Source organism: Microcaecilia unicolor, chromosome 2, assembly GCF_901765095.1.
Source record: "Microcaecilia unicolor chromosome 2, aMicUni1.1, whole genome shotgun sequence".
NCBI lineage: Eukaryota > Metazoa > Chordata > Amphibia > Gymnophiona > Siphonopidae > Microcaecilia > Microcaecilia unicolor.
In genome coordinates this window covers 222,719,250-222,733,973 of record NC_044032.1, presented here as the reverse complement: position 1 = coordinate 222,733,973, position 14,724 = coordinate 222,719,250, and the positions used below count along the sequence as shown (strand labels likewise).

Below are 14,724 nucleotides of genomic sequence, written 5' to 3'. Positions count from 1 at the left end.
CTGGAGGCACCCCAGCCAGTCAGGTTTTCAGGATAACCACAATGAATATTCATGAGATAATTTTGTAAGCAGTGGAGGCAGTGCATGCGAATCTCTCTCATGAATATTCATTGTGGGTATCCTGAAACCCTGACTGGCTGGGGTGCCTCCAGGACCAGGTTTGGGAACCACTGGCATAGCGTATGTAATGGAAAGGAGTGGGCTTGTGTGTTGTATTTTTATTTTTATTTTTTATAGAGGGCATCTCTGCTGGGAAGAGGCAGAAAAAGAAATTAGCATGCTGGTCTTGCATTCTTGTAGTTCCTCATATGCTGTAACTTACAAAGTCCTTTGGAGTCTGGTTTCTAGCTGTAATAAGCAATTTTTTGACATGTGCTTGTTGGGGGTTTCCCCTGTGATTTCTATGGGGCTGGGGAAAATAAGTGTTTTAGAGTGTGTATAAATAATGCAGTGTGCAGCTTGAAGAGTGGGTGTTACTTCTTGTCCTTAGGTTGTGCTGACAGCATGCCCTGAGTATACCCAGTATGGTTTCCCTGCTTCCCACCTCGCCCCCCCCCCCCCACACACACTGTAGGAGACCAGTGTTAACAGAGCTACGTTGCAAGTCAGGAAAAAGACTCATTCCTAAGGGAATGAGGTAGTGCATTCTCGAATGCAGCTTTTGCCCCTTCAGCTATTTGGCTTTTAATGCAACCTTTGCCCCAGCTTTAAATAGCAAGCGATTTTTATGATGTGAAAGCAGCCTAGGCAGGTCAGTGAATACGAAGGGTGAAATGCAGCATTGCAGGCAAAAATATGCACTTCATTGTGAAAGCAGTTACTTTAAGATTTTGCTGTTCTCTTGAAGGAAATGTGTGATACTACTACTACTACTATTTAGCATTTCTATAGCGCTACAAGGCGTACGCAGCGCTGCACCTTTACACCACTCATGCATTTTATTTCCCAGCTTTTCTACCCTGATGTTAAAGGGAACATTGTGCGATGTAGGTCAGCGTTTCCCAACCTTTTTGTAGTTGTGCATTACTGAGGCTTTTTTCCTTCCATTATATTAATATTAAATATAAAAAAATATAGTGAGAGTTTCCTGAACAGATACTTTTAGGATTAATCACTATTTAGAGATAATTAGTGGAAACTTTTATCAATGATTATACTCTCCTTTTCAAAATTGAGTTTGAAAATAAGAAAGTTTTATGTTTTAGGACTATACTGCTAAAAGTGCTGTCTGCTCATAAAACTTTTGCCCCCCTATGTCCTGAGCTCTGTCTCTGAAATTGAGTATAATGGCAAGACTTGTTTGTTTACTACTTTGGAGGCAGCGCAAACTTTTTTTGCAAACTGTCCCAGCCAGAGTGGGCACTTAAGATGCTGCTTCTGTGAGCTATGGCCTTGCTTGTAGCTGTGTTGGCTTGGTCCCTTCTTTTTGTATTTTCTTTATTTTGTATATTTCGCCAGTGCATAACAGAATGCTTTTGTGCGATTTTACTTTGTCTCTTGTGTAAGTGTATTTTAGTTTGTTCAGGATGTGTAACTCCTTATGCTATTTATGGGATATTTGGGTTGGTTATGATAGGTGGGGGTGGGTGACATTCACGTGTCTGATCCCATGTTTTGGGATAGTGCCTTAATTTGGGGTGGGGTAGAGATGGGATGTTGGGCAGGGGGGGATGTGGGGGTAGGAGGGGTGGGAGGTTGGGTAGGGGGAGGGTTATAGGGATAGGTTGATGGGGAGAAAAGTGGAACTCTAGGATGACAAAATTCTTTGTTTTTCATTTGAATGTTTGCTGATTGTATTTGTCGTCAATAAAACAGATTTCACATAAAAGGGTATCGCCTTATTTTCCATTTTTTAGGCACCCTCTGTTGTCTTCACCTCCTCTACTATCCATCCGTAACATTGTTTTTTTCCCTTCTCAGCATTCTTCCATTTATTTTTCTCCCTCTCTTCATTCATTCTTACTATAGAGTCTTCAATTTCCCTCTCTTTAGTGCGTCTACCTGTAGCCTTCCATCTCTTTTTTTTCTCTCACCCCAGCCCTCCCTTTCCTCTTCCTCTTATTCCCCAGTCTTTCACTAACTATATCCTCTCCCCCCCTTCCATCCAGTACGCCCTTCCTCTATCCCATCCAGTATCTGCCCGCTTTGGAGGGGCAGAGAGGGGAAGGGGCAAACAGCATATCCCCTTCTCTCTCTCCCCCTTCCATTCATCATATCCTCTCTCTGTCCCCTTGTCATCTAGTCACTAGTGTGTCCCCCTTTCTCTTCCCCTTCTGTTCAGCATTTCCTTGCTGTCTTTCTCCTTCTATCCAGTGTCTCCCTGATCTCTGTCCCCTTCTGCCCATCACCTTTCCTCTTACCACCCCCACTTCTATCCAACTTACACCCTCTCTTTCTTTCTTCCCCCCCTCCTTTCAATCAGCATTTCTTCTCTCCTCACTCGCCCCCAGTGGCTGCTGCTTTCCAGGTTCAGCAACAGAGCTGTATCTTGTACACGTGGCTGCCGACTGCTGCTCTCACCCTGTGCTCTCCAGAACAGGAAGTGATGTCGGAGGAGGGTGGGACCCACAGAGCCGGCAGCTGCACTTATACAGACTGTGGCCCTGAGGCTATTATTTTCTTTTGCTACTGGTGCTGGTCTTTGGAAGCAGCAGCGGTGGGAGTGGGAGGGCAGTGGAGAAGGCAGAATGGCAAAAAAGTTAAAATTAAGTGATGTGCTGCTGGTTTTTTGAGTTTGTGTAGCTGTTAGGGTTTATAGTTTTGCTTTGATTGCAGCTGCTCTTTGCTGCTCTAGGCAACCATCTAGTCTTGTCTGATGGTTGGACCAGCTTTATCTAAAGCTAGTGCCTCACAACTATCCCTACCTGCCAGGGCCAGATTAAGCCATTGTTAACCTTTGCACATACTATGTGTCCACACATTTAGGGAGACCTTATGAGATGTTCTGAGGGTTCAGGAGGTTAGACAATTGGTCTGTTTTGGGGTTTTTTTTTTCAGAAGTCAGCAGAACTTGACATTAATATCAAGAAGGTAATATATCTGGACAATTTTATGTACACACTGATTTATTTCACTGTAATACCATTCTAACAGCCCTATCCTCTCATCTGCTCTTCCAATCACATATACAAAGTACACATACATGTTGTGTACACACACACACCCCGACTCCCCCCACTCCCAACACACATACACACACGCGTGTATATGAAGAAGGATTGCCAAGAATTCTGTGTTTCATGCTTTCCCCATTATTTTATCTCTGCTGGAGGGATAAAGAACAATTGTCCTGTTACTGTAGAGAGAGGAGAATTATTTGCAGTTTTTTTTAGATTATATTTCCTCTTTAAACTTAGTTATAGTACATACAAGTAAGTGCTGCTTCTCTTTACCTCTTATGGTCACAAGAAACTGCTTAAAATGCAGAGCTGGCCAGAGTCTAGCTGTCCAGTGGAACAAAACCTTTTTAGCTAACTTGTTTTGAAGAGATCTCCCTGCTGCTGTCCATGTTGCACTAAATATGTCAAGTGGGGAAAAATTCTGTGCAGAGACTCTGGGGTGACGTTGGAACTGCCATTATATGATTCAACTGTAATAATCTATGTCTTTTGGAGTGATTTAAAATTTCTGTTTACTGTTATTTATTTATTATTTATTAGGATTTATTTACTGCCTTTTTGAAGGAATTCACTCAAGGCGGTGTACAGTAAGAATAGATCAAACATGAGCAGGAGGCAATTAGAGCAGTAAAAATATTTGAACAAAATACAAAGTATGGCATGGTATACTACTTGCAATGACAACACAATATGTACTAGAACATTATAATTGGTAGTGAAGGGTAAGGCAAAGTTGTAACATATAGATGAGTAAGAAAGTAGGAAGAATTAGAAAGTAAGGTGATTGATTTGAAGAAACCTTTTATTAACCTTTGTTAACCTTTTATTGTTAGTCAATGCTGTTTATTGCTTGGAAGCCACATTGAACCCAAGCCAGTTTGGGATAATGTGGGTATAAATATCATAAATAGATAACTAGAATACTAGTAGGGTAGTTCACAGTTTTACTCCTAACCTTAGGTGAGAGCACTTAAGTCCTGTCGAACACTGGTGTAAACGCTCACATCTAACTGTTTGGCACCTAGGTACGTAACCCATAGTATTCTATATTAAGTCCATTAACAGCCAATCATTAAATTAAGTTGCGCATACGATTGACCTTATTCTATAAATCGGGGTGCCTAGCTTTGTTTGTGAAGCATAATTTGAATATCCAGTTGTACAGAATGAGGGGGGGGGGGGGTCTGTGTAGGGGAGCTTTAGAGACCCTTTTACTAAGGTTCATAGGTACCTGCGTGCATCCAACGCGTGTCAATTTGGAACTACTGCCTGGCTTCCACATGCCCCGGGTGGTAATTCCATTTTTTTCGTGCTTCAGAAAATACTTTTTATTTTCTGATGCACCGTGCTAACCGAGCGGTAATTGGCAGTGTGCGCACGCTGAAGATTACTGCCCAGTTAATTCGTGAGACCTTACCAATAAGTGAACGGGTGGCGGTAAGGTCTCAGGCCCAAAATGGACACGCACCAATTTTTATTTTGCTGCACGTCCATTTTTGGCAAAAAAGGGCCTTTTTTGCAGGCACGCTGAAAAATGGACCTGCACGCGTCCAAAACACACCCCTACGCTTGTGCAGGCCATTGTTAGCATACCTTAGTAAAAGAACCCTAATTTTGTTGCTGATTTAGAATTGTGATGGGCGGTGTTTCAATACTCAAATAAAAAAAAATAGCAAGCTACTTAAGGATCACCCTGCCTTCAGGAGTGAATAGTGGTCTTATACACCACACCTGACGGAGACACATGTATTTTCTCTATTCAAAATTAGTTTGACTTTAGAAGACTGGAATTTAGATTGACATTCAGTGGGCAGGTGTTCTTGGTAAAGGCGAATAAATCTCTGTTCAGTAACCACATATTCCTGACAACTCTTTGCCGAGGTCCATCAAAACCACTACAGATCATCTAACTTTCCGGAAATCACTGAAGACCATGTTATTCAGAAGTGCCTACCCTGCGGGCTCTCCCAGTGACTCCACTGCTGGAAACACACCGACCTAAAGACATTTGGACATATCCCCCTTCCCTCACAATTTGCCCTCTGTCTCCATATATTCCTATTCTTCCCCATTATCTCTTGTAGGTTTGCTGTATTAGTTTCATTTTACTACATTGGTGCCTGCCTCTGTGGTGCATTGTAAGCCACATTGAGCCTGACATTGTTGGGAAACTGTGGGGTACAAATGAGATAAATAAATAAATAAATAAATAAAATAGTAGCATAGCCCTTAGCATAGCAGTTACAGGAGTGAGATGTAATGATTGGGTTACTTTTGTGACATAAAAGTCGTTGAAACTGTAACGTCAGTGACATTTGGGTACTCACTTTCAAAGCACATAGACTTACAAAGTTACATAGAAACATATGTAACTTTGTTAGTCTATGTGCTTTGAAAATGAGCCTCTTGGCTGCCTGAGATGATTATTTATTTTGACTGTATTCTTGAACTGGAAAGCAATCTACAATATGTTATATAAAGCATCTTGGAAGTCTGTTGTAATGGTTATTTGAATAAAGGTTTTATTAAATGATTTGAAAGTTATTGAGTCCCTCCTATGCAATGCCACATATGCAGAATATATTTTGGAAAATGAGAAATTCCCAGTGATAAATGCCTCCTTGCACTTCATAGAGTGGCTGTATAAGCTAAAGCTTGCTCCTTTTGGTCGGTTACAAGAAATAGATATCCACAGGAAAATGATGAACTGGAATGGTTCCAGCAGCCTGATGACATCTTTCTATTTGTGCTGTGTACTAAATATCCTTTCTCTGTACATTAAGGGGTATGTTTACTAAGGTGCGTTAGCGTTTTTAACGCGCCTTTAAAGTTAAGGCGTGTTAAACGCTAACACGCTTATACATTTCTATGGGCACATTGGCATTTAATGCGCATTAACCATTAATGTTTGTTAACCACGCTACATGCCTATAGTGCACCTTAGTAAACATAGGCGTAAATGTTCAAAAAAGCACAGGTTACAGGGTAGTAATATGTATCCCCCCCCCCCCCCAATGCGAGAATGGCAAACTTAGGATAGGGAGGGGAGTGAAATGAAACGATTGTCTTTTGACTTTAGAAGACTGGAATTTAGATTGACATTCAGTGGGCAAGTGTTCTTGGTAAAGGCAAATAAATCTCTGTTCAGTAACCACATATTCCTGACAACCTATGTTTTCTTTTACCTCTCCTTTTTTTTTTTTTTAGGGCAAGTCAAGGTCTTCAGAGCTCTGTACAGTTTTGAGCCCAGAACAGTAAGTGTTTCTTTCAAATTTTTGTCACTATAAGGGGTAAACTTCCAATGATTTAGGGCCCCTTTTACTAAGCGCATTTTTAGGTATAACTTGTCTGGAATGTTTTTACGTTTGGGGAGCGTGCCAGGTGCCCTTGACCTGGATTGGCCACTGTCGGTGACAGGATGCTGGGCTAGATGGACCTTTGGTCTTTCCCAGTATGGCACTACTTATGTACTTATGTACTTATGTAAGCCCAATGTGGGCTTACCACTTGCTAAACAGGAAGTACCGCCAGGCTACCACAGCAGCCCAGCAGTACTTCCCACCCCTAGTGCGCCGTCATATCCGGCGCTACAAAAATATATTAATTTTTGTAACACCAGGGTGTACCTGGCGGTAATCGGCCAGTGCCGCGTGCTGCCCTGTACTGCCAGGTTAGCGCTGGAGGCCTTACCGCCACCTCAGTGGGTAGCGGTAAGGGCTCCCCTCTCCCCCGAAATGGCCGTGCGGCAAGTGCTTTATTTGCCGCACAGCCATTTCCTGCAGGAAAGAAAGACTTCTCTTTTACCCACTGTGGTAAAAGGGGGCCTTGGAGCGTGTGAAAAGCATGCGCCGATGCCAGCGCAGCCCTCCTTTTGCCACAGCTTGGTAAAAGGGGCCCTTAGTCTGTAACTATGTGGGTACAGCTGGGAGATACAGGCAGACTGGTTACATCTTCCTAACTTGGATTTTCAGCTGGTTAAATGTACATTGTTAGCTGCACTTTAAAAGGGGTATTCTTGGGGAGCGTAATTTGGTTAGCAAACAAAAAATTAAATGTTTAAGGGTCAGTTCTATAAAGCGTGCAGAAATATAGGCAGCATGCAGGTGATTTGTTCAGGAAGAGAAGACTGGGATTAGATAATAGAAGCTGGAATTTAAAAATATGGCAGAGATGTTAAGACTGGATAATGGCCTGAGGGTGAGCAGCAGTAAATTAATTCAATAACTACGCTTTTTTTCACTCTCTCTCATTGAGGGGCTAATTCACAACTCCCGGTGTGGGAACAAGATCAAGCTTAGTTTGTTTTTTTTTTAACCTGGAAGTACATGCATACCTTCAAATGGCTGTCATTTTCATAGTGAAAGTATGCACAGTCACTTGCACTCGCTTTTTAAGCAAGTAGAATTTTGCTGGAAAAGTACACATAACTAGGAGAACTTCATATTGTCTAGGTAAGGAAATGAAAAATCTCAGTTTTGGAGAGCAAAAAGTATAAACTAATATATAACAACAAAACAATTTTTTGCTCAAGACAATAATTTTTAGTCCTATAAGAGTAAAGGTTCATATATCTAATGTATAATGTCTGAGCCTCCCAGCAAGTTAATATTATGGCACATCTTACCATCTTATGCCCTGGTCCTTTTTTTTTCCCACCTTTAATTCCCTATTTGTCTTCACTAGACAACTGCCGAGGGACTGAAAAATCCTGAAGCTCTAATTCTCTTATCTTTGCTGCAGCACCCCAGGAGATGGTAAAAGGTTAAAAATCCTGCAGAAGTGCTCCAATCACTGTAAAATTTAGGAATTACACAATTTGTTAATTACATTTCTGCAGTTTCACTTAGGCCACATTTCTGGGTAGTTTCTGAGATGTAAAAGACCTTTCTATTTGGTGCTTCTAAACAGGGGTCAGCTTTACCCATTATATGAGACCTGACATTTTAAGGACTGGAAAGTGAGAGTTCAAAAGGATCAAGACTGTAGTAAGGATTAAATTACAGTGAGTTCATAATGAGCTGTGTTTTTAGTTTGTACAGTAGTATCCAATTGTGTCACTGACATGGTACTGTGGCTCCTTTTACTAAGCAGCGGTAAGCCCAATGCAGGCTTACGCTCGCTTTTCAGGAAGTACCACCGGGCTACCGCAGCAGCCTGGCAGTACTTCCACACCCCTAGCGTGCCATCATGTACGGAGTGTACTCGGCGGTAATCGGGCAGTGCTGCGAGTTATCACGGGGAGCCCTTACTGCCACCTCAGGTGGGTGGCGGTAAGGGCTCCTCCCGAAATGGCCACGCGACAAGTGCTTTACTTGCCGCACAGCCATTTTCTGCAGAAAGGTGAGACTTCCCTTTTACTAGTTGTGGTAAAACGGGGACTCGGCGCACGAGTAAAGCACACACCGATGCCAGCGCCATCCCCTTTTGTCACAGCTTGGTAAAAAGGGCCCTGTATGCTGTATTGACTTGTTTTCGTTAGTGGATCTTGCAGCCTGATGATTCCTGGTGGATTATGTAATTGCACATAAAACTCTAGTGCTCACAGTGGAATTCATGCTTGCTGAATTTTTCAGCAAGACAGTTCAGATGATCTAGAGTGATGAGTATGTTCTTCCTTCCAGCCTGATGAATTATATTTTGAAGAAGGTGACATTCTCTACATATCAGACATGGTAAGCTTATGGCAAGTATATACTACTAGCTGACACCTATTGAATTCTCTAAGGGCTCATAAATTGCCCTCTCCCAACTCTGAGCACAGCAACAACCTCTCACTTCCCTACCATCTCCCCACATCATTTGTTGTGTTTCCCACAGCTGAGGCCCACCATTCAGTGTTCACCTCATAACTATCATCATATTTTACATCCTAACCCCTCCCTATTGCCTACCCCCACCAATCTCCTTCTGTGCCTTCCCAGCCTGAAACCATTTCCCCCAGGTGTGATGCCTTCCCACTTTCTCCTTTTACGCTCAACACTCAGACTGTATTTCCCTATCCCCCTCTCAACCCTCTCTCCCAAGCCCCAATCCTTTCCCTGCAGTCCTCCCCTCCCATCTTGATCCTATCACTCATTCTCACTTGATCGCTCTCCCTCCCTTCCCAGTTTAGGTACTCTCTCTATTCCGCTCTCAAACTAGACAGTCTTTTTTATCACCTCCTTTCTGAGCCAGATGTTCTCTTCCCAGGACAATCCAGGTGTTTGCCCCTCCATTCTCTAGTCTAAACCAATCCAGGAATGCTCTTTCCCACCATCTGTCCCAACTTGACCCTGGTAAAATCTTTCCAACTCACAGGTTCAGCATCCCAACCTTGACTCATATGATCTACTGCTTTTCACACCTCTACCTCACAGGCTGTAGGCCTTCTCTAGTCCATCTGGGTCCATGCGCCTGGCTGTGCTCTTCCTCCATATCCGTTCCCTGTGTGTCTGTTTTTTTTTTTTTGGTTCTGTGACTGCAAGATATCTAGGCCATGTGGCTTCTGTTTCTTGCCTCTGGCTGTGCTATGTTACTCATAAGCAAGTGCTATTTGAGAAGCAGAGCCTCTTAGCGGTGGGATGCAGATTTGTGCTGAGAATCACTTCCGAAACCCACTGGCTTATTATGGTGGTGATCTTCTGTTATCTGCTTAGAGGGGAATGTTGCCTGACTACAACTCAGCTTGAGCTATTAATGAAGAAGGCATGAACTAAATCTAAATTCCCTACCCATGGTCATAGCTATTAGGCTGTTCTACTGTTATTGTATATATAAATAAATATTATTAATTAATATGATATTATTAATTAATATGATACTTCAATGAATGATTTTATGAAACTTAAGCATGTCATCCACACAGAGTGACACAAATTGGTGGAAAGGGACTTGTAAAAGAAGGACCGGACTCATTCCCAGCAACTATGGTAAGTTTGGGCAGTTTATGGAAATTATGATTCTCTTTGAAGATTTTTGCTACTGTTGATTTGGTAAAACTGAAAGTTTTCAGTTAACTTAAATGTGGACATTGTACTGTTCAGATAAGTTTAGTTTCAAATGTAAGAAGGAGATAAGAGCAAGGGAAGTTAATTAAGAGGTACACGAAGAAAGGAAGGTATGAGCAAAGCAAACAAAACTTAAATATTGGGAAGAACAGTACATAAAATGTGATTGGGGCAGGAAATGGGAAGCATAGATATTGAAAAGATCTAGTGTGGATTGGAGTTGGGCTGAAGTGCCACAATTGAGTATTTTGGCTCTATGCCTTAGCCTTTTATCCAGGTATTTTCCTTGAGGCCAGGTTTTACTAAATAAGTACTGTTTGTTACTACAGTAATGAAAATTTGGCAGAAATGAGAGTTTCCAGTCTTTAGGACAACAAAATAGTTTATTGTTTACAGCACAAGTTGGAAGAAACAGGATCCAGCATCTTGTGGATTCCACCCATTTTTCAGAACCACTGATTTTCCAGCAGGCTAAGACCGTCACCAACTTCAGAAGACTCAAAGACTGAATGATTTTCATCCCCCCCTGTTGATGAAGGAATCCAGTTCCTTCTTCTAAGAAAGAGTGCTGAAAAACTTGAGGACTTTGCCAAATTTAATTTCCCAGAATCAAGGGACTCTTTTCTACATTCACTGGCACCCCATCAAAGAGAGAATACATTTCAAGGTCCATACAATGATTCATAAGATCATAAACGGAGAATCACCTAGTTACATGAATGACTTAATCGACCTCCCAATCAGAAACAGATCAATGTCCTCACGTACTTACCTCAATTTACACCTTCCCAACTGCAGAGTAATTAAATACAAAACCTACTATGCATCCAGTTTCTCCTTTCTGGGCAGCCAGCTTTGGAATGCTCTACCAAGATCCATCCGAACAATTAATGACTATCTAACCTTCAGGAAAATGTTGAAGACACATCTCTTCAAGCAAACTTACCCTAACGACCCAACTTAATCTTATCAGCCCATCTACACAACTCCTGCTCTGACACTGACGCTGACTCTGACACCAATTATACCTTTGACCTTGTCTCCCAATCTCCTTATACTCATCCTCCAGTCTTTCCTTCTCCATCTTTCCTACACCATACCCCTCCCAATCTCCTTTCCTTTTGCCTATCCTATCTTTGTTTACCTTCCCATATCCAAATCATATATTCTTAAAACCTTACTATTATTATGTTTATTACAGTTAGTATTATTTTCCTTACAAGACTCTGTAATTCTATTTACTATGTAAGCCGCATTGAACCTGCTGTGTGTGGGGAAAGTGCGGGGTACAAATCAGGGGCATAGCCAGACCTCGCCGGGAGAGGGGTCCAGAGCCCGAGGTGGGGGCACTGTTTAGCCGCCCCACCCCCCGCCGCTGCCGCCTCATTGGATCCCCCTGCTGGCCTGCCGACAATCCCCTTGAACCCCTCCTCTCACCACCAACCCTCCCCCGCCATCACCGCCTGCCCCGCCGCCACATCAGATACCTTGTTTGCTGGTGGGGGTCCCCGAACCCCGCCAGCCGAAGAGAGTCTTCTTCAGCGCCGGAGTAGCACCTTCGTTCATTTTGGGTCTGAGACCTTACCACCAGCCGTAGACCTAGCGGTAAAGAATTTGGGCGGTAATGATCTACGCGCGTCAAATGCCATTTGGAATGCGGCTGCTACGCATGCCAGAAAATAAAAAATATTTTTCAGATCCGCGTAGCGGATGCGCGCCAAAATTGAAATTACTGCAAGGGCCAAGAGGTAACCGGGCGGTAACTCCAATTTGGCTTTCGTTGTGCGTGCGTAGGTGCCTACGTTGCTTAGTAAATGGGGGCCCTTAGTGTGCCTACAGCGCGGCTTAGTACACAGGGCCTTTAGTCTTTTGCCTCTGTTTTCTTTTTCCTTTCGGCTCCCCTTTTTTCTTTCTATGGTGTGCAAAGATTTTGGATAATTGTTTGTATTACCTTGTTTCAAGTTTTTTTTTTTCTGTTGTCACAAGTTAGTGCAATTTGAATTTTGGAAAATGTATAAAGATAAAATTTTTAAAAATATATAAAAGAGTGCAAATGCAAAAATATAACTTAATTTTTTTCTCTGGCTGATAATCAGCTGGCGGTGGTCAGCGGCTTTTTGGCTGTTGACGAATTCATTCCAGATATTCAGTGCTGGCCCATATCTGGGCATTGGCATTGAATATCCAGGAATATGTGACCCAGGGGCGTAGCCACGGGTGGGCCTGGACGGGCCCAGGCCCACCCACTTTCCCTCCAGGCCCACCCATCCAAATCCTTCATCGCTGTCGCTGCCTTTTCTCCCGCGGCTCCAGGGAATGGCCGTCCGGGAGGCAGCGATCAGCGTTGCCTGTCAGTGCCTGCCCTGAAATTGTGCTTCTCTTCTCCCCGCTCTTTTTTTTTTTTCGCTCGTCGCGCAGCGCTGCACTGCCATTCAAACAGGCAGCTCCGTTCCTCTCTGCCGCGTCCATCCGGCCCTACTAAACAGGAAGTGCATCAGAGGGCCGGATGGATGCGGCAGAGAAGAGCGGAGCTGCCTGTTACCCTCGCGCTGCGCCATGACCTGGGCTCCGATATCCACCTGCTGAAGACGCTGAACGTGCGCTTCTGCTGCTTCCTGGCCAAGGTGCACGAGTTGGAGTGCCGCAACCGCCTCCTACAGAAGCAGCTGAGCAGCTGCTTCCACACCTACTACTGGGAGCAGAGCTCGCAGACAGAGCCCGATCCCAGCACCCCCCCCCTCCTCCAGCCTGCCCAGCACCATCTGGAGCTACACCCACGTGCGGCGCACCGGAGACGGCCTAGAGACCATGCAAGGCCCCGGAGTCACCTGGACCCACCCGGACGGAGTGGGCATCCAGATCGACACCATCACGCCCGAGATCCGGGCGCTCTACAAAGTGCTGGCCAAAGTGAAGAGGGAGCGCGACGACTACAAAAGTGAGTGGCCTGGGTTTGAATTGATTAGATGACACCAGTTGGAAGTGGGGGGACTGTTTTTTCCTGGTTTGCTTCTTGTCTGGAAGATAGAAAAAAGCAGGTATTCGTGGCAAACGAGGGAGATAATGTGGGTGTGCACTAAGCTTTCCTGGGGGGTAGGGTAGGGCTCATACCTAGCAACGGGAAAGTATGGTGGGGAAGGGAAAGGCTGATGCTGGGAAACAGATAAATTTCATTGCTCTGATTATATTGCAAGATCCATTATAGTGGCCTTATGTCTGGTCAAGTTTAAGATATGGCATAATGTAATTGTATATTAAAATATTGTTTTTTTTTCCATTAAGTATGTATGTGGTTTATGTTGATGCAGGTCAGCAGTTGGGCAGGCTTAGAAACCCATCAAGTGCATTCTAAGGCATTAGTGTGTAGTATTCTAAGAAACACTATTCAAACCTATATACATAGTGCCCACCCATATTAGCTTTGGGCCCACCCAGAATGTCAGGTCTGGCTACGCCACTGATGTGACCGGCTGTATTCAGCACTTAACCATATAAGTTGAACTGCATAAAGATAGGACAGCTTTTTATGTGACCCAATTTATGCAGCTATCTTATGCAGTTAAGGGTTGAATATCAGTTCTTAACTGCTTAAGTGCCAATTCCACCTCTGGACCGCCTACAAATTAGCTAGTTTCAGCTTAGGCACTAAGGGGCCCTTTTACTAAAGGGCGTTAGGGCCACTGCTGCATTGGCAGGCCGCAAATCAGGCCTACCGCTGGGCTGTGTACCAACTCTGGCATTAGAAAATGCATTTTTATTTTCTAGTGCTGGGATAGCGTGGGAGCCCTTACTGCCTCCTAAATGGTGGCAGTAAGGGCTGCCCCAGGAAATGGCCGCTCGGCAATTGGTTCACTTACCGCAGGGCCATTTCCCTTAAAAATAAAAGCCTTTTATGCATTGTGGTAAAAGGGGGCCTTGGCACACAGTGAATCCACATGCCAATGCAACCACAGGGCCCCTTTTACCACAACTTGGTAAAAGGGGCTCTAACTGTGGATATTCAGTGGCACTGTCTGGCTAAATATTTGCAGCTAGCCCAGGACAAACAATCATTTTAAATCAATTTGAATATTGGGCAGTCTGTGTTTGGTGGATTGCCCTCTGGGTACCATATACTGGCTGGCCACCTACCTCTAGCATAATCATGGTTTTAATTGGATCTAATGAAACATTTTGGGGGGAGAGTTAGCATGTGGACTACTGTTAAGAAATATTATTTTACTGTTATTAGTAACTAGGTCTCACTACATAAAAAAGGATCTGTGCTAAAATAACACCAGTTAGTGTTAAAATAAAATGTCTTACAGTAACCCACATTAATAACTGTACCCTTTAAATGCTACTGAGATGAAGTATTCCCTGTAAATTCTATCACAAGATGTAAAACTGTATCTAGAACTGAAAGGGAAAGCAAAAGTAGGTATGATATACAACTAACATAATATTATAGAGACCATCTGAGAGCATTGCTTTTTTATTGTATTTATTTGAGGTTCATTAGATCATTCACTAATCAGATTTTTAATATTGTAGTGGCTGAGCAAGCTGAATCAATTGATAATCCATTGCATGAAGCCGCCAAGAGAGGTGAGAGCATGTGTGTTCTTTGCTTTGAGGTT

The 14,724-nt window shown here is 43.4% G+C and overlaps 1 protein-coding gene and 1 long non-coding RNA gene across 2 annotated transcripts in view; one reads left to right on the top strand and one right to left on the bottom strand.

Moving 5' to 3' along the window:
• OSTF1 (osteoclast stimulating factor 1) overlaps positions 1–14,724 on the top strand; it is a 76,124-nt gene that overhangs the window by 33,126 nt on the left and 28,274 nt on the right. The window contains exons 3-6 of the mRNA XM_030193727.1: positions 6,327–6,373; positions 8,741–8,791; positions 9,964–10,027; positions 14,639–14,692. Coding sequence (XP_030049587.1) covers positions 6,327–6,373; positions 8,741–8,791; positions 9,964–10,027; positions 14,639–14,692 — 216 coding nt within the window. The remainder of the gene's footprint in view (positions 1–6,326; positions 6,374–8,740; positions 8,792–9,963; positions 10,028–14,638; positions 14,693–14,724) is intronic.
• Positions 828–14,409, bottom strand: LOC115463324. Its single transcript, XR_003941025.1, has 3 exons — positions 14,328–14,409; positions 11,518–11,523; positions 828–838 (listed from the first exon to the last, which is right to left on the bottom strand). It is a non-coding gene; the product is annotated as an uncharacterized LOC115463324 (long non-coding RNA).